Source organism: Micropterus dolomieu, linkage group LG12, assembly GCF_021292245.1.
Source record: "Micropterus dolomieu isolate WLL.071019.BEF.003 ecotype Adirondacks linkage group LG12, ASM2129224v1, whole genome shotgun sequence".
Classification (NCBI taxonomy): domain Eukaryota; kingdom Metazoa; phylum Chordata; class Actinopteri; order Centrarchiformes; family Centrarchidae; genus Micropterus; species Micropterus dolomieu.
Window position 1 is genome coordinate 19,845,985 of NC_060161.1, and position 19,338 is coordinate 19,865,322.

Consider the following 19,338-nt stretch of genomic DNA (forward strand, 5'->3'; position numbering starts at 1 on the left):
TTGAACTAGGACATCAGACAAGGCCAGTGTTTATAAGTTAGTCTCGAATTATTAATTTATCAAATCACAGAATGGTAGTGATGGGCAAAGAGGGGCTTTGTGAAACATTGAAGCAATTGTGCCAGAGTTGTGTCGAGGCTTCAAAACAAGTCGGCACCCATCTCCACGGTGATACTGGTCTCTTTTGATATCAACACATCTTGATAGTGGTTTCATCAGTGAAACAAAGACTGACAAACGTTCACAAATTCTAAACACCTTATCAATACATGACCAATACGATTTCGGAGAAATCACCATACACCAAACAAACAAGCTTTCAGATTGTCAGACAGCAAACTGGGATTGCAATGAACTGTGTTTTTGAATAAAACAAATCTGTTGTGGTGTTTTATAATTAAAAACATATAAGGAACAATTTCTCACATTTCTTAAATGTCAAAATTTTTATTCAAAAATATTATCCATTCTGTTATTTTGGGGCTGAGTCGATTTTTGTTTTATTTTTTTTATTAAACATATGACCTCTCCAGCCTTGGAAAAAACTTGTTCACGTGGCTGCAGGAATTTTTTTTATCACATTCAAGTGCGTATATACAGCACGTCACTCCTGCCAAGAAATCAAATGATCGTCAATCCTCGGAGCGCATCTGTCAAATATTTCTCAACCTGTACAGGGGCATCTGTATCAAAAAGTTCTCACACCAGAGATCGGGATCTCTTACGTGGAATCTCCATCATAATCTTCACACCTGTCAAATTTCTCTCTCCACACACACACACACACACACACACACACACACACACACACACACACCACTTTATTTAGGTACACCTTGCTAGTACCAGGTTGGACCCCCTTTTGTCTTCAGAACTGCCTTAATTGTTCTTGACTTTCAACAAGGTTCTGGAAACACAGACTTTGGTCAGCAACAATACTCAGGTAGGCTGTCGTGTTTAAACAATACTCAATTGGTATTGGTATGCCAAGAAAATATCCCCCACACACCATTATACCACCACCAGCCTGAACCGTTGATACAAAGCAGGATGGATCCACGCTTTCATGTTGTTAATGCCAAATTCTAACCCTACCATCTGAATGTCTCAGCTGAAATCGAGACTCATCTTCTATTGTCCAGTTTTGGTGAGCCTGTGTGAATTATAGCCTCACTTTCCTGTTCTTAGCTGACAGGACAATTAACAGTGGTCACGTGACACTGACATTTTTTAGTGTTTTGAAACATCTGTGCTTTGGGATCTTGACACAGCTATGAAACGTCAGGATGAAACGCCCCATCCCTACAGAATGGATTTACATGTTTACAAATGGAACAATATAGGCTATCTTTTCATTTAATTTCTCATATCTTGTCAGGATAAACACTAAAGAGAAGATGTACAAAATAATCTACAACAAAATATATAAAAGTGTTTATTTATTTAAGTTACAGGGCAAGTATGCAGAAACCCTGCAGAGCATCAGTAGCAGCAGCATGGAGACGAGCATCCACGTGATCCACACTGAAACTCCAGAAAAGAGGAGACCAGGTTAGACATCGTGTCCTTTAAACCAAAGTTTGACATAATTCATCTTCATAATGAGTCACCCCAGTTCAGTTTCAATAAAAAGTAGATTTAGGTGTTTGTGTAAAACATTTAGCAAAGATTTAACAATGATTTAAATAGTTTAAGTTTCACAGCAACACTACCTAGATGAAGGTTTTGCTGTCCCTCTGAATTCACCCTCCATTTTCTTTGACCTGAATGGAGTGGAAAACAACAAATTACACATTTACATAATTTATATCAAACATCAGTTTCAGATCAACTTTTTTTAAATACCAGCTGAAGTCACAGACACACACACACACACACACCTGTGTTTGCAGCCTCCCTACGTGTGCGCTGGACTGGCTTGATGGGTGAAAGGTCCAGGGAGGAGTTCAAAGGGTGTTGGATAGCAAGAGTACTACTATGGTTTGCTGGGTAGCGGCACTGAATCGTCAGCCTATAACAGACAAGACTCAACACGATCATCTGATTTAAAGGCAGATCGAGTTCAGTATGTACGTTACTCACCTGTATGGAGGATCTCTGTGTATAAGGGGATCATCCAAAGGGAGAAAATTTTGAGGGTAACTGATCTGGTTTTCATAAACAAGGAAATTTCCCTCAGTCTGAGGAAATATGAAGAAATCAGCTGGGAGGCCAGAAAGCATATTTTCTGTCTGAATGTCAAAAAATTCAAGTGTCTCACAGTTACAGTCGTCCCACAGGAGTCCAGACTGAAGCTGAACAGGGCTCTGGCACTGTCCGTCTCCATGGGAACACAGCTGGGGTCCAATAGCGTGGTTTGATTGGGGTGAGTAGGCGGGATGGTGTGGGTGGTGTCGACTACTGCCACCATCCTGCCTTCTGGCAAACATACTGTCAGAGAAATACTGCGAGTGTCAGGGTTATTATAAACCAAGGACAAAAAAAATGTTATGCTCCAGTTTGAGCTTGTGTCTTACCTAGTAGTTCTCCAACAGGGAAGGTGCATTTACGGACAAGACTGTCCTCCACTTTCAGAGACTCTGCATCCACAACAGACACTTCCACTCCAGAGACAAGACCCTGCAATGTCAGCTCCTGCAGGGGAAAAGAAGTTGGCAGACGGGAGCAATCAAGCATTACGACAGCAGCGACGTGATGGAGTGACGTGTGATGAGCATTAAATTAGTCTGTAAACAAGCACAAACACTGAAGATCTTCTCATAAGCATTGATGGTAAGATACAGTGGATTGTCTTATCAAAGTATCCATCAAAATCCATTAACATAGTTTAAGAAACATAGTCTGAGGAGTGTTTCTAATGCTTAATTTACTTTGAAAGCTAATTTACCTAATTGCACTCACAGATGGGATCCTTGTATCAGAATCCGTACGATGAAGATTAGGCATTAGGTGAGTAAATGGAAAACCAAATTAAGTATCTGCTAACAGTATTTTTGTTACACTGACAAATCAATGAACAATGATGTTACGTCACATCGGGTGAAAATCTTTGATTGAATGAATCATTGATCACCATATAGTTCATTCCAGGGCTGTAGGAGGGGATCTCCACAGTCAAGTAATCCTCCTCCGCCTCCACTATGAACCCACCCATCATCACCAGGTCCCAGTCCAGCCTGTGAGCTCCGAGGAAGAGCTCCCACTGCAGCTCGGCCTGGGTCCCGTGGTGCAGCAGCACCAGCAGGCTGCTCTGTGTGCACTTCACCTCCAGCTTGGGGGACACTGGAGCTGCACCGGGACAGATAGGGAATCATCATGGGCAGATGTTAATAAGGGTGATATTCAGATTTTAAGAGAAGAGTTTAGCATGTGGTTGAGTTTGCATTGATTTTTAATCAATTTAATTTTCTATTAATGTTTAGTATTGATTTTGCGTCACGTTGTAACAACAATAATGTTGGTCACACACCATTTTCTACAAGAATACTGTTAATTTGTTTCATTTCCTAATCAGGCAAGGCGTGTCACATTAGATTAACATGATCCTCTGAATTCCTACAAATTAAATGTTTGCAGACACTTTTGATTTTTCAAGAAAGACAAGACTCATGTAATTAACAAAATATGCTGCAGAACGACTAACCTAAAACTAACTCACACGGTAAACTAACTCACCTGAAGCGGCTACATGGTGTGAGTGTGGGGGACATCTGCTTCCCCCTCCCTCTCAGATTCAGCTCTAACTAGCCCCATAGGTACCGCTAGCAAGACTGTTGAGCAAATTATTGTAACTTCCTCAAATTGTTTAACTGTAAATGTGTGGGGCGGTTATAAAAGTTTAACTGGAGTCAGGAAATAAGGACTGGTCTAAGGCAAGTTCAAGGCCGGTTTTATTTTATCTTTTGTCTGATACATGTTTTAGAAGACATAAAGAAACTGCAAGATGCTTACAGAGTTTCAGTAGTAGAGCAACAAATACGTGAAGTAATTTATGATTTAGTTAATTTATGATAAATATAGTAAAATAAAATCAAACTCTGTACCATATTGAATTGCATAGCTTATTCTTTTGCATCGTGTCCTATCTCATTCAGTCTAATCTATATAATTGCAATGCGGTGAATAATATGGAACATTGGTAGTTGTTTCATACGTATCTTTAATGTGTCAGATCGTTGACAAAGCATCAAGATGCATATCACATCGGCCTCGGTGACAGAGATGCACATCCCTAATATATATTATTTATTCACATACACATGGGCATTTTAAAATGTTAAATCTTGGAAATTTATGATTTTCAAATGAAATTAATCCAAAAACATACATTGCATTGGAAAATGGTCTGTAGTAATATGAACAATACAAGTTGTTCTAATTGTGGGCATAAAACATGCAAGCCGTCAGTATATTCATTTAAACGTCACCAAATGCTCTTAATCAATGCGACAAGAAACTTGAATTGCTAAATGAATCACTCACGTGCGTATTCAACGATATGCTTTACGGTGGCTTTATGGTAAAAGACCTCTCCTTTGGGTGAGATGTTAAGAGTAAAGGTGAACGAGAGGCTGTAGGTCTCATAGCCACCACCTATATGCTGGGATTAGACGGCAGGTCATTTCAGATTTGAAGTTATACACATAATAAAACTGCTCAGTCAGTCTCACCTCTGGGATTATTTTTGGGTGTGTCAATGGGAAAAGAAGCTGGTAGGAGTGGCTCCCGTTGGAGTGGGAGAGCCTGAGCACACGGAGATCTGTGTCGCTCTGTCTTATGTGGGTCTGGGTCCAGGTTAAAAGGTCGCCACCGCCATCGACTGTCACCTTCTGGACGGAAACATCAGGTGCAAAGAGGCCTAAAGTGACAGAAAACAGTCCCTCAGATGGGACTGTGTCTGTGGAGGGAGAGAGAGAGATCAATGGCCGTATATTCAACACACTGGAAACCTAAAGGCTCCAGTTCAACATCCTTTTGTGTGTAACTTTAAAAAGTATTCTGTGAAATGGTAGATATATCCAACATAGAAATGACCCTTTTGTCCTAACCAAGCTCCAATGTTTATTTTCTGTTTTCACAACTTAACATAACATAAGAAAGCCTTACTGTTGGAGAAGACTGGAATTTGTGGAACGAGAGGCGTCTTCAGGAGCCTGAAGGTGCGATGCTGCGTGAGAGGCCAGCGCTCATCCTCCCACTGTCTCATGAAGAACAGATCCACGGACATGGACTGGCTGTACCAGCCCCTCACAACACCACTCTGGAAGAATCACAGCAGACTTACAGAGAGGGGACCCCCCCACATCAGTCACACAGAAAATGTACAGTAACTTTTGCAGCTGTACAACTGATTTCTATTTCTTTCTTTCTGTATTTTAAATTAAATTATCAACAAGTAGACTGGTTGCAACAAATGTACTTCATTCACACATGCTATTCATTTATAAACAAGTTCCTGTCTGGGTCCAAGATGCATAAAAATAAATACAGACAAAAACAAAACAGTTACACTCTCAGCATATCTGAAAGAGCCGCTATGTCTGTGCACACCACCCCAGATAAATGTCCTGGCTGTGTTTTTAAAATCTGGTGTAAATTCATGTAGCAGTGCTTAAGATGAAACACTGTTTACTTGTCACATCATTTCACGGGTTAATGCCGTAATGTTGATATAGAGGCTGAGGTCTGGAGAGGTAAAATTATCCAATACTATTTAATCCAAAGCACAAAAATAATCAATCTTTTTGAATCATTTTCTTATCCCTCATATTTACCCAATGGGTGGGAACCATCGTCCTGTAGTGCATCTTCTTTGTATACCTTAATGTGTCCACCATGCGCTCCTAAAGGAATCCTGACCTCCACTATCCCCTCCTGCAGGCCGATTTTGAATCCCCTCTCTTTATTTTCAGACTCACTCAGAGCCTGGCCGTTCACTCCCATCCTCATGCCTCGGCCCCTGAACTGACCGTGGACTAACGGAGACAGAATATAAGGGACAGCCCACAGCAGGTCAGACGCATGTGCTGTAGCCTCATCTAGGGAAAGAGAAAGGGGAAATAAGAGAGACATTGTCATCTGGTATTTCACAGTTGCAAAATAATGTAATACTGATAAACCGTACTAACTCAGAGCACAGGCAACAGTGATGTCAACCTCAAGGACGTTGCTCTGGAGTTGGTACAGAATGGTTGCTCTGACAATCTCTAAATCCACTCCCCTCTCCTGGGAAAATCAGAAACACACCCACACACAGCATCCACTAAATAACTGAATGATGCAGGCCTAATCCCCAGTGAGCTATATCGTCTCTGTGTACCTTGATGAAGTATGAGAGAAGGGAGGCGTAGGGACAGCGGAGGGTGAGGTGTGAGCCACGCAGTGAGACGTGGTAGCCCAGAGCAGCAGCCTCCATCAGGGACAAGACCCTCGCTTCCTCTGGGTGGTGGTCATCTCTGTGAAACATCACGGCCATGTCTGCCTCATCGGCTCCCTGCTCAATGACAAAGAGGTGTCTAATCAACCTATCTGACATGAATATGTATAATTTATGAACCCATACAGAAAAACATCAGTAAAAATCATATTACCGTAGAACTTCAATTAAAAGCCTAGTCCCAATCCGATGCCTGTCACTGGCCTGGTGTGACTACACGTTTTGACAAATCAACGCAGGTCTCAATTACAGTGCCTGGTCTGGTTTTTATAAAAGTTCTCTGGATGTTTAAAACCTCTTAAAGGCCACCATGTTACCTGCTTGAGCGCTAAGCTGCTTAGATCACTCATTCCAATATAAATGTTTAAACTTTTGTCAATATGACGTGCAACACATCGTTAAATCGGTTAGATTCTCCATAATTCAATCGTTGATTCAATTCAATTTTATGTAAAGAATGAGCACCAATGTATTATTCATTCAGATTTACCGGCATGGTAAGGGAATTAAAGGCCTGTCCCAAATATAGGCAGGGTGAGTTCAGTGATTTAAGCAAATAAATATTATATTAATTAAAGTTTTACGGTATTAGAAGTATTTATAAGTATAAGTATTATTTATGGTTAGAAGTAACTCTTGTAACTCAGGAATCAGGAATTCTGTATTATAATTATGACAATAAATGCAAAGTCTTTGCATTTACGAACCTCCTTTTCATTTTTGGATGTAACAGGCAGGACAGGCTGCAGGAGGGACACCTAGAGAGGAAAAGACAGGGCTTGATTTACCTTCACAAAATTGCCCAACTCTTCTTCCAGCACATTTTGGAAAGGTGTACCTTCAAATTAAGGCAAAAATTGTGCTCCATGCTTTATTGTTTTCGGCTTCATCAGGATGGTGTTTGAGATAGTTTCCAGTTTCCTTACAAACAGTCCACCATTCAGTCAGGTGACTTATAGATCACCATAAATACAAGTTACTTGTATTTAATATAAATTACCACCATTTAAAAAATAGTTTTCACAAACTACACTATTTAGGAAACTCTGAATATACAAACATTTCTAAATATTGTTTATCAAACACACACAAATCTGCATGTTAATCCATCAATGGGTAGAAAGGCTGAATCTGAATTTTTCCACATCATAACTACTCTTAATCTTGACACAACCATACATTACATAAATTTCCCATTCAGATCGAGAGCAAATTTAATCCAGCGGACTCAACAAAATGGCTTCCAGTCAAGTTCTACCCCCTTGGGCTTTAATGGACTGAACCTGGCACTGGTCTGAACTTCACTGTGTGTGTGTCTTTGCAAGTAGAACAAAATGAAAAGTTAACTAAGAAGTAACTATGTAGGTAAGTAACTCACCTCCATGTAGTTTTCCTCACAGATGATCTCTCTGGTGCTCCACCTCCCGTGCAGTGAGCAGTGGAGCTTGAAGGGGTACGCCGCCACCTTCCCATCCGCCTGCAGGTTCACAAACCAAAGACGCAGGTGATAGTCTGTGCCTCTCTGCAGGGGAGGGATACAGAAGCTGTTAGCTTTGCAATTTTACATTATTATCAAAGCATTAAAATATGGAAAACAAATCTACCTCGCTGTGAACATGACAGGCCAAGAAAGAGGCACGAAACACCAGCTCTCCGACATCATTGATTAGGACAGTGTAACCACAGAGTGTGGCCTCCTGATCAGACAAGAGGTGGAATCCATACTGGTCTGGTGGTTTACAGCAAAAACTCCTTAACAAATACGTCTTCGATACCTTTTCCATCTACTAAGAACATTTTCTGGTACACGTGATGATAAAAAAGAGATACCTTCAAAGTCAAAACGGATCCTCAGGCCAAGGAAGCTGGACTTGACAGAAAGCCAAAAGTGACGCTCAAGGCACTTGATCTGAAACGTTCCTGAAAACATTAAGAATGGTGTCAAATCACAACCAAATACGAAACAAAAGTGTTGTGTTAAGGATTCACTAAATGTGAAAATGCATTAAACTGAGCAAACCCTGGGCTTTTGTCATTACACTGAAAAATGACTGCAGTGGGGCCTACATTTTATTTTACAGTAAATACACGTTTGGCAAAATTGTACTGAGATTATATGAAGATTTTTTCTAAAATGAATTAATATTCTGTTGTTGTATCTGTAAATACACTGGTTTGAGGACAATTGCTTTGAACATAAATGTGATTACTTTGAGTGACTTTGCATAAATTTGCCATCTTTGATATTACCAAACAGTAATATTGTATTATTTTCAGCCATATAACCATATTCTATACATGCACTGTATGGTTGCTTTGTCTGTTCTTATTAAATAATGTAAGATTAATAAAATAACAGTGGGCATTTCTGTATCTCGCACTGCACCATGTCAAACTGTTAACTGCACTGTATTTTCCCCTGTGAGAGGATATGTAATGTTCCAGCAATATAAAACTCATGACATGAGAAGGTGATATATTACATATTGAAAGAAAAACGTTTTATTAGCATTGCTGAAGTAATATCCACTGGAGCCACCAGAGTCCCCTGCTCCTCGCTCATTCCCGAGTAAAGTTATGAAACAGGTTTTCAAGCTTTATGAGGCCACTCATTGTCGGTAAACTGGTCTTACCTGTCGGCACTGGACTTGTAACACTTAAAGGTGACCCGAGGACCAACACTATAACGTTACTGAAACAAACACACATCAGTAAGTCTTTACATGAGGCTTAAATCACGCTTTTGCCTTTCACTTTTAAACTCACCCACACAGAATATGGACAAATATGTTCATTTCGGAAAAGCAAATGGAGACTCAGTTTATGACTCCCGATTTGAAAGCTGTCAGTCTGTTTACATTCGGGAAATGTCGCCATTTTGACTGACTCACCTGTTAATTAAGACGCTAATTAGCAAAAAACTTCCGTTCATCTTTATAGATAAAAGAGGCTGTATAGCAATGATAGTTTATAATTATCCTCAAAGTAAATCAGCAAAAGGTCAGACGTTATTTCGTGAGGCATTTATGTACCTGTCGGTTTTCTGGCTCTGAAGGAAAATGCGATCCTACAGCGACACCCAGCGGACAGAGCGCGTTTGTCACTGATGTAAAGTGAACATTACACTCCACAGCAGGCAGAGGTGCAATTAACCAAGTATGTTTGATGTAGGCTACTTGAGCATTTTCATTTTATACTTACTACTTTAGTACATTTGGCACTACATTCTTACTTTGTGGATTTAGATCATTAATACAAATATTAACAACATATAAAATACGATATATTGTTAGAGATGAAGCTACCTAGGCGTATAGAGTAATGTAATTAAAATGAGCTCCACCTTTACTAGCTGCAACATTAAAATGTGCACCTTAATTAGTCAGATGGTAATAGAAATATTTGACTCACCAGCTTGAAATACAGAATAAAATATTGAACTTAATGACAGCATTAAGAATCCTATAGTTATCTAACCGTAGGTGAGGATGTTTAATTAACTCTGACACAGTGGAGGTGTGATCTATGTGATCATCACACCGTCTCCTTTGTCCAGGGAAGCACAGCTGGACACCTGCGGTCACGACATCCCCACTGCTCGGAAAATGTTACTTAAAGTCAAGTCGTGTCGTGATTAAAGGCTAAGTAATCAGACTTATCATCGAGAGTCCTGTGGTGGAAAAAAGGTCAGCGGTTCTCAAACTGAGGACACATGACTGGAGGACAAAATGTGGAGCAGAAATAAAGTTTAATGAATCTGATTAATGTGGGGATGATACATTTTGGACAGGGAGGAAATTAAGAACAGGTAATGCCAGTCAAGCACGCAGGTCAGTCACAGTAAGATGAAGCCTTGATGGTCTTTTGTTCACTTTCATGTAGTGAGCAGGGTACAAGCATGTCCAGTTCTTGACCTTATTATTTAAAAATTACATCCAACTTGACTCATCCTCTTTTTTAATGTCAAAACCTGGCACTTACATTTCCCACAAAGCAACTCGACCGGCGTCAGTAACGTTTTTAGATTGGATTGTGTTTTGCTAGTAGCGGCTGATGTAGCCTCAAGCTGCTAGCCTTAAGCAGAGATGAGGAGATGAACTCCACACTCATTTTCAAACTTGCGGTCTACAGACCCAGCTGATACTGACTCAAGTGACATCATCTGAGGCAGTACATCAGACATTGGGCAGCTCCATCTGGAATTACAAAAGGCTTCATACAACACAATGTGCAGACCTGTAAACAGTTTTTGATGGGTAAAATCTCATCCCCTCCCATGAAGTTCAATGGTCTCGCAACCGCTCACGTTGATTTTGTGACCTCTTGTGTGGTCCTGAACCTCAGGTTGAAAACCACTGAACTAAGTTAACTGGGCAGTTTGGATGAGCCTGCAACCTTCCCACTCTTTTGACATTGTGTTTTGAAATGGTCAAACTATAAATTATTGATTGATGAAAGGTGATAAAAACCTTCAACTCTTGACCAAACACTTCAATTATGTCCTCATTTATGCCCAGACTGCAAACAAAATACATCGAGTGGTTTGTTTGCCATCTGACATTTAGATTTTCTCCGTGCTTATTTTCCACTGACTCAAAGTGACGGCATAAAGGGTGGTGGACCGGTTAGCAGTGTCCAGGCTGCCTCATTAACATTTGAGTCACTTTGTGTCATTAACAACTCTGCGTAGCATGATGGCCTCATGTTGAGTTCAGGACACCTACGAAGCTGGTGTGGCAAACCATGACCTAAGTAAAGTCATAAGTTTCCATTAACTTTGATTTTACTGTTTAGCATCTAATGTTTCACATTTAAAGTTACGAGTACTAATCAACCCAGAAGTCAGATTCTGGAGGTTTTGTTGGACGTGTTACAGGAGCAGTTTTGTCCATGCCGTCACAGCGAGGATGACCTTATCTTGTCCAGTTACACCTGTGTTCATGACCTCCACCACACACCTCCTCGCTCCCTCACCGCCAATCACATCACTTTGTTGGCTTGAGGATGAGGAGGGTTTGAAGATGAAGAGGCCTATTTATCAGCTCAACACACTCAAACAGTGATCACATTCAGCTCCTCCACCGTCATACTTTCTGATAGGTTTGTTATATTTTGGACCTTTGCAGCATTGCACATCATCGGACAATCAGGGAACTGAAGAGTTGGATTCTTCTGTTTTTAGATTGGGGTGGAAATGCTTCGCTCTCATGTGCAGGTACTTCTTGTGGCTTTGTTTTCCTCCGTGCTGCTGGTGCAGGTCAGCGGAGCTCCACGCAGAGACATGCTGACAGAAACTCTGAGAGCAGACCTTGAAAACGACAAGGTGAGAGACACATATTTAATGTTGCAAAGATTTAAATGGCTAAAATGAAGGAAGTGCCTGTCAGGAGTTGAGACAGGTGTTTAACAGTTGGCATCTTTCAAAGGGAACAACTTTAAATTTGGAAGTGATTTGTCCGAAGTGCTTTTTTTAGTTGCCATTCCTTTTCTGTCCTCCTTTAGGATCTCACTCACTTGCTCTTGCTGAAGTTTGTGTCTGAACTTATGGCAGCGAGAGGAGACGAGATGCTCCCCGAGCTAGACGAGAGGGAGGTGGGAGTCGGAGAGGAGGTGATGCGTCGACATCTTCCCCTCTCCCAAAGAGAGCGCAAGGCAGGCTGCCGTAACTTCTTCTGGAAGACGTTCACCTCGTGTTAACACGTCAAGAACTGTTCAAGCTGGAGGGTTTTTTGTTTTAGGATACATTTATCCACATGTACTCACTTTGTTGTAACTGGATAATTTACTGCAAGATGCCAAATATTCATTGCCGATTGTAAACAGTAATAAGGTTGTATGTTTTGAATTTGGCAGGGATGTACAGTGCGTAAAATAAAATGTCCTGATTTAAAAGGGTTTTGTTTGTCAAGCGATATCCTGATTCTCTTTCTCTCCAGTGATTTGGTACTGCACAACTTTGGAGACTTACAAGAACAAGAACTGTCAAAACTGAAGCAGCAAGGCCTACGTGATCCTACGTTTCCCATAATGCAACTCACTTGCATATTTTGTCAGACCGCTCCTGCCTGGTGAACCTCTCTCAAACGCTACAGCCCACACTATGACCCAGGCATTTGGCTCAGACTTCGTAGCCTCCAAGCCCATGCCAGAATAACCCTGATGATATCACTATGACATCATCAGGTTGTTTTTTTCCCCCCCAGATTTAGGAGTCGGCATAAGTCATTCGGACCAAAGAAGATTCTCTGTGACTAGAAAAGTGAACTTCAGTGGTGTGCCCTGTTAACTTTTGAACATGCGATGTTTGTATAAAAAGTGACCAGCACACCGATTAACTTGTTGGCATTTTAATAATCAATTATGTTATTACAAACTGTATTAGGAGAAAATCCACCAATGTGTTCACGTTTTTCCTGTTTATTTGATACAAAATGGCATCCTTCCTCTCAGCGTGAATTCAACTTTGATGTACAAGCTCTAATTCAGAGCATTTCAAACTGAACACACAGAAAGGAGGCTAAATGGATGACGGTGTAACAGAAACAAAAGTCACGTGATTCAAGGAGTTTGACACACGAGCTGGCATGGGTTAGGATTTAAAATGACACATCGGAGGATGAATGAAATGATAACCTTAATGATAAAAGCAGATTAATACAGTATACACATGATGAGATAAATTAACAAGAGATGAAAAATTAAAATGAATGAACCGCTTTAGCATGATCAAGTTGTGTCACACACACACACACACACCAAAAGCAAAATTCACAAAGTTTCAAATAAACAAAATAAAAAGGAACATTATGAAACTGAATGACATCCTTGAGGTAAGTCTTTCAGATTTCTAGCCCTTTAAGTTACACAAATACAAAATCAGGACGGAGAGACAGAGGTTAAACACAATCATAACAAAAATACTGTAGCTCCGAAATCTCAGAGAATGACAGCTCGGCCCACGTGAGTCCAAGGATGAACAAAAATCTAATCCGCAATCAATCTCTGGGCTAATAATTCATTACATTCAATTCCATTTTTATGTCACTGAATGTAACGGATTAACAGCATGTAGAAGTATTTGTCAAGTAGAGAAGCTACCCAATAAACTTTTAAATATTAAAATCATTTTAGTTTCACACTTTTCCCGATATTACATTCTTCACACGAGGCTGAAGCTTCACACAGAAGGATGTTTTTAAGCCACGTAAGTGACCAACACCCTGTTTTCCTTAGAAGAAAGCATTTGACTTCATTGCACCATTATATTCAATATAACAGTCATGCATCAAACAACAATAAATGTTAAACAAACCAAAGCAAGTTTGTTTTTTTCATAGTTCACAAATGTTATTCCGGATGATAAAAAAAAAAAAAAAGGCAAAAATCCTGTTATGTGCTTCTAACTAAACAACATGACACTGTAATGTTTGAGTGTATGAACGAGAGGTGTGTTCTAGCAAATAGTGTAACTAGCATTTAATAAAATCTAAAGAAAAACAAAACGTCTGGGTTATAAAGTTAACTACACATTCCTTTCGTCTACATTTCCCGTGCTATGAGGCTACGTCTCTGCGCAACATGGCTACATGCGCTCCAAAACAGCTGGGAACAGTTTCATTGTCAAACAAAACCAGCCTGTTATGTACACTCACAGTTGTTGCATTACGTGCTTTTAATGTGCTCGTTTTGAGGCGGTTCTGCACTTTGAAGTTTAGTGTTTTACAAATGTACAGGTCCCGTTGTTTAGACAAGCAGTCTTCCTAATTATCATTTATGCAGCTTCTCTGCTAAAAAAATCCCTCATTTTCAGATCTAAATCTATAATATCCTTCCGTACGTTCATTGTCTTCGACAGTGATAATAATGTGCAAGGTAATAGCTGAGCAGTACCGATAAATGGTAAGTGGAGCCCAAGCTGCCTGCAGGTCAGGCCACGGTCACGCCAATACTGAACTAAATGTAAAATGAGGACCTGTGTGTAACAAAGGCGAAAGAAAATGTAGTAGGACCTCTGAATGAAAGGAAACTAGTGAGGCAGTTGCTCCACCAGCACTCCACTGCAGCTGGATACCAACAGAGGGAACTGTAGCAAAGTTTATGCCAACCAAGAAAGAAAGTAGTAGCTCAGGGGTCTGAACAAAGCAGGGGCATTTCCTGTCAATAATGTGTGATATGTTGACTGTCCGTGGAGTCGTGAGAGAGTGCTGAGAAGGTGCAGCAGACAAGAGGCTCATTAGCAGTCGGTGGAGATTTTGGCTGAGAGGTCCTGGATGCGGCGTGCGCTGCAGCTCTTACACAAGATGTGGCCATCCAGTGGGTAACAGCCTCGACCCTCCCCTTCAGAGGACAGCAGGAGACCACATTCCTGATGAGCACAGACACTTCTGTGAGTTCAACTTAACACTTTCGCATAGACCCATAAATATATGTAGAAATTTAACAAACACTGCACATTTTGGGCACTCGTACTATACAGAATATGGTAATTAATTGATGTAGTGTAAAAGCGCTTTGAGTGGTCGAAAAGACTAGAAAGGCGCTATACAAGTACGGAGCATTTACATTTAATTTGTGATCCTACATTTTCCAGGCAGGGTTAAGATTTCTGCAGATGTTTTTCTTAAAATTAGTCTTTTTAACTTTCATGCAATAATCAGACCAAAAATGAATGTGCAAATACTCAAAGCTCTTGTGTTTCCTCTCAAACCTAACAAAGAGTCTTAAATTAACAGGTCCTTGTTTCTGGTACTTTGTATTATACAGTCCTGTCCTCACCTCACAGACATAACAGTTGACGTGGAAGCTGCGGTCCAGAGCTACAATCCTGACTGTCTCCTCCTGGCCCTGTTCAGGCATGATGGGCTCCCCACAAACTGAACAGCGAGGTGCATACTTCCTGTCAAGGAGGACAAGCATCCAAATTTACAGTTAGTGGACATGTCTGTCACTTGTCTTTATACCGTAGAACAAGAGAAAAACGGGAATAACATCATGTAACATTGTTAGGCGTGTTGTTTGAACGTCTTTATACCTATGAAAGTCATCTATGCAGTGTATCTGAGAGGTTGCGTCCACGGTGAAGGGCACCCCGTCCAGGCAGCAGTTACAAACCACACATGTGAAACAGCGAGGATGGTAGGCCCGTCCCATGGCCCGCAGGATGCGGTCCAGGATGGGCTTAGAGCACTTTGAACAGCGCTCTAATGTACTCTGACAAGAAAAGTAGAAACAGGAGTGTGGGTCAGAGTAGGAACAACAAACCGGCAAATACAAAAAGGGGATAAGAGGTTGAAGCAGACACACATGTGAACAAACACTTTGTCATAACATCATACACACAACCAGCCAAAAATGGGATAAACTAGATCTTTGTTGTACTCTTGTTTCCTAACTTACAATGTAACAACTCTCACAGTAACTCTTCTTGTCGAGGGCGTAGAAGGGTTGGCCTCGGAGACGGGCGTGGCAGGTGATGCAGGTGAAACACTCCACGTGGAACACCTGCTCCATGGCGATGCAGCCGCTGCCGTCACCGACCACGTTGTCACCGCACCGGGCACAGCGACCTGAAAGTGGGAGGTTGACACAGAAAGTCCAGATGTTGTAAATCTTGAGTTTGTTTTACTTTAAATGAAAGAAAGCAGGTTTGGCGGTTTCGTAAGTCTTTGAAGTAACAAGAGGCGACTGTACCAAAATAGTCCTCCGAAGGGGGGTGGTTCATGTCATACACCAACTTCTTGGTGAGTCGATCCAACTCTTCCTCAGGCCTGGCTGTTACCAACCCCTGCAGAAAGAAAAGAGGATACATGAATCACATGTACCTGGAAAGACCAGAAATCATCCCTGGGGTGACGAGTGCCCTCGGGTGGACAAACTATGCAACAATAACGCTAATAACATGATTAAAGGATCCTTATAAGTCTCTCCGTGTCTTTTTTAAGTCATTCATCAGCCATTATAAACACCGATACCAGTTTATCTGCAATTAGTTCCTATAGTCAGGCTCTTGGATGTTATTTAGGGGCTGGGTACTGAACCTTTATTTTTGGGGATCAACCAAAAATGTGTTTCTAGCACTGAGAATCAAAAAAATGTCAAATACCAAAGTTCACATCCAAAGTTACTTACTCTTATCAGATTTAATTCAACATTTTGCCATTTTCTGACAATATTTTTTTTATGTTTTTGATAGACTGCTTGTGTTTTATACATATAATAGTTTAAACGTTTAGCTTCTTCTTTCAAATGAAAACAGGATTTCGTAACAAAGCATGTTTATATCTTTCAAAGTATTATTTGGTGCAGGTACCAAAACAAAGCTATCACACTAGCCTTAATATCCAGAAATGTGATGATTCCCAGCTATTATTAGAGCATATTTGTGTGTATTTTTATTAAGTAAAATAACTGCTCACATGGCATTTCAATCTTGCCAAATTGAGTGCGTAAGATAAAGCCAACATTTTCACAATATACCAGTTGTATTTGCAGCTCACATTTACTTTTAAGATAGAGAAACGTGTCCCCACCTTACAGGGCTGATAAGCAGGACTCTGCGCAGCCCCCGACCCTGTTTGATTATTTTCCATCCCTTTCCTGAGCAGTTGAACCTGGTTAACTCTTCCTCCAGATCCTGAGCTGCTCCCCTTGTACACCGCCTCAGAGTGCATCTCCTGAGCTTGTGAACTGGGGTGTTGAGGGTACCAGCCCTGCGGACTTTGCTGAGTCTGGGGAGGGGGGCGTGACACGTGCTGACGAGGAGGGGGTGGGGTGTAGGCCTGTTCAGCCTGTCTCCCGGTCTGAGAGTAGGTGACGGGCTGTGCCGTTTTGACCTGGACGCTGAACCTCGGCCCAGTAGGAGTTGAGGCGGTGGTGTAGGAGGCTGGGACGGGCTGGGGGTAGGGCTTAGGGGTCAAAGAGGAGGAGTAGTAGTCCTGCTGGTGGGAAGTGGAGTACTCAGGTGACTGGTGTTCGCTGGGGTAAGGGGGCGCTGGGTGGTATTGACTCTGGGGATGAGGGGGGTAGCCCATTGATGGCCGTCCCTGAGAAGGGGCTGCGCTCTGGTGTGCAGGCTTGTAGTGATCCCCTGAGAGGTATTTGTTGTAAGGCACATTGTCGTACAGCTGTGGGGAGCACAGTGATGAAAACATAAGGCAAATGTTACGGTCAACTATGAGCACATGCACTTACTCAAGAAGATGTTTCCATTTAGTGTCAATAAAGTGTTTTGTCCTACTTGTGCGCTGGTGTCCTGTGGGTGGCTGTCCAGATCAGCGAGCATACTCGTGAGGGAGTCAATATCAGCATCGATTTTGGAGTGATAGCCCGCTGACTTTTCAGGACCACGGTGCTAACAACAGAACAGCATAAGAAACATGCAAGCACATAAGGACTGTATTTATTACCGTGTTCGGAAGGTGACATCTCACAGATTAATAGAGACGGCGCTCCAAATGAAGGCAAGAAAAACAACGCAAAGATGTTTGTAATCATCAGCAAAGCGATAAAAAAAATGCACCCACCATCAGCTCGTAGCTGTCCATGTGAGGGCTCCAGTTGCGATCCTCTTTGGGACCGTGCGGAGGGGAGTAATAGTGATCGCTAGACGAATGATGAATGGGCCCACCTTCAGGTTAGAGAACAGACACAAAAATATACATTTTCCAGACAATCTTGAATCTTTCACTTTGACACGGACTAAATTACATTTTCTTTCAAAGGACTTTCCTTCATAAGATCTACGTGTTGAGGGCTTGGAGATAAGGGGAAAATCCTGACACTTAAATGTAAATAAACACACAACAACAACACAGTTCCAATAGGAGACTGAAGTGAAGGTCTGGCTGTGGTGGTGTAGATATAAAAAGACAGTATGTTGAGACTTGAGAGTGTTTTTGTGTAGGACTTTTTGTTGTATGATCAAGTAAATAGATGTCAGGCAGTAATTAGGAGCCTTGAATGTAAAGTAATGTAGACTAAATCCTACTAAAAGCTGCACACACACGTCGTTTCAGAGGTGTGGAAAATATAGTGCAGAAGTCACCAGTTTTACATGTAGAAAATCATCATTTAAACATATCTTCTAATACTGACCCACAAAATTGAATAAGTAAATTAAGCCAAGCCTTCGATGTATTTATTTGAATCGGATTAGTTTAAGTACATCCAAAGATACTTCGTCTTTCACATTTCCACTGACTAGTGGTCTTCTTACCTGTGGGTCCAGTAGCCATGTACCTGTTGGCCATCCCCCCTCCGCCTCCTCCTCCTCCTCCTCCTCCTCCGTTCTGGTCATAGGGGCCATATTTTGGGCGGAAGTCGGACATCCCCTTCTTGTTTGGTGCTCGATAGATTGCAGAGCCGGCAGAGTGGGACATCTGGGGGACGGCTCGCTCTGGGCTATCCAGAGTCCTCGGTGGAAGCCAGGTGGGACCGGACATGGTAGGCTTCTGAATTCAAAGAGTGAAAGGAAAATGTTTCGGCCATGTTGTTCTATTAATAACATTTATATTATAATATGGCTGCAGCATAGATTTCAACACAACGGCTGAATGCAAATCAGTGTCACACAATACTTGACTGACTGTCAGTTCAGTCAGTACGCATGATTATGTCTTCAGCTTTTATCCATAACTTGCATGAGCACAGCTGTGGCAGTCGTGTGTATCTGTCATAGGAAACCAGTGGAAACTACGGGGATGCTTCAGGCTGTGTTTCCTACGGCAAAGGGGACACACACATTGAACAATAGGCCTCTAGTTGAGTAGCAGGAAGAGAGCAGCCACTCTGAAAGGCTCGGGGATTTCCAGCAGGCTCACACATTGCCCTGAAACATGTGCGAGTTGAGTGTTCGTGTACTTCGAGACAAATGCTCATGCAAAAGTACTCCAGCACAGAAACAT

The 19,338-nt window shown here is 41.5% G+C and overlaps 3 protein-coding genes across 6 annotated transcripts in view; 1 reads left to right on the forward strand and 2 right to left on the reverse strand.

The window, feature by feature from the left end:
- Positions 1 to 1,424: 1,424 nt before the first annotated feature.
- On the reverse strand, positions 1,425 to 9,457 carry LOC123979734. 3 transcript variants are annotated; one of them, XM_046063755.1, is made up of 19 exons: positions 9,328 to 9,457; positions 9,070 to 9,128; positions 8,267 to 8,356; positions 8,041 to 8,165; positions 7,815 to 7,958; positions 7,144 to 7,194; positions 6,320 to 6,493; positions 6,129 to 6,225; positions 5,821 to 6,038; positions 5,107 to 5,197; positions 4,671 to 4,897; positions 4,483 to 4,600; positions 3,074 to 3,288; positions 2,517 to 2,634; positions 2,261 to 2,430; positions 2,083 to 2,180; positions 1,881 to 2,011; positions 1,713 to 1,763; positions 1,425 to 1,524 (listed from the first exon to the last, which is right to left on the reverse strand). In XM_046063755.1, the coding sequence occupies exons 1-19, from the start codon at positions 9,366 to 9,368 to the stop codon at positions 1,436 to 1,438; spliced, it is 2,307 nt and encodes a 768-aa protein (XP_045919711.1). In that variant the 5' UTR covers positions 9,369 to 9,457; the 3' UTR covers positions 1,425 to 1,435. The 3 variants fall into 3 exon arrangements, with proteins under 3 accessions (XP_045919711.1, XP_045919708.1, XP_045919709.1); XM_046063752.1 differs by having other exon boundaries at positions 5,107 to 5,260; XM_046063753.1 differs by lacking the exon at positions 9,328 to 9,457 and adding an exon at positions 9,203 to 9,300 and having other exon boundaries at positions 5,107 to 5,260.
- A 2,044-nt stretch (positions 9,458 to 11,501) lies between these two features.
- Positions 11,502 to 12,133, forward strand: sst5 (somatostatin 5). The gene is made up of 3 exons (XM_046063756.1): positions 11,502 to 11,536; positions 11,619 to 11,759; positions 11,939 to 12,133. The coding sequence occupies exons 2-3, from the start codon at positions 11,631 to 11,633 to the stop codon at positions 12,131 to 12,133; spliced, it is 324 nt and encodes a 107-aa protein (XP_045919712.1). The 5' UTR covers positions 11,502 to 11,536; positions 11,619 to 11,630.
- A 634-nt stretch (positions 12,134 to 12,767) lies between these two features.
- Positions 12,768 to 19,338, reverse strand: part of trip6 (thyroid hormone receptor interactor 6) — a 40,255-nt gene continuing 33,684 nt past the window's right edge. For both annotated transcript variants that reach the window (XM_046064422.1, XM_046064421.1), the window contains exons 3-11: positions 18,651 to 18,885; positions 17,959 to 18,062; positions 17,673 to 17,786; positions 16,966 to 17,559; positions 16,127 to 16,220; positions 15,833 to 16,002; positions 15,468 to 15,646; positions 15,212 to 15,332; positions 12,768 to 14,801 (exon numbers count right to left, since the gene is read on the reverse strand). In XM_046064422.1, the coding sequence (XP_045920378.1) occupies positions 14,670 to 14,801; positions 15,212 to 15,332; positions 15,468 to 15,646; positions 15,833 to 16,002; positions 16,127 to 16,220; positions 16,966 to 17,559; positions 17,673 to 17,786; positions 17,959 to 18,062; positions 18,651 to 18,876 (1,734 nt within the window). In that variant the 5' untranslated portion in view covers positions 18,877 to 18,885 and the 3' untranslated portion in view covers positions 12,768 to 14,669. The remainder of the gene's footprint in view (positions 14,802 to 15,211; positions 15,333 to 15,467; positions 15,647 to 15,832; positions 16,003 to 16,126; positions 16,221 to 16,965; positions 17,560 to 17,672; positions 17,787 to 17,958; positions 18,063 to 18,650; positions 18,886 to 19,338) is intronic.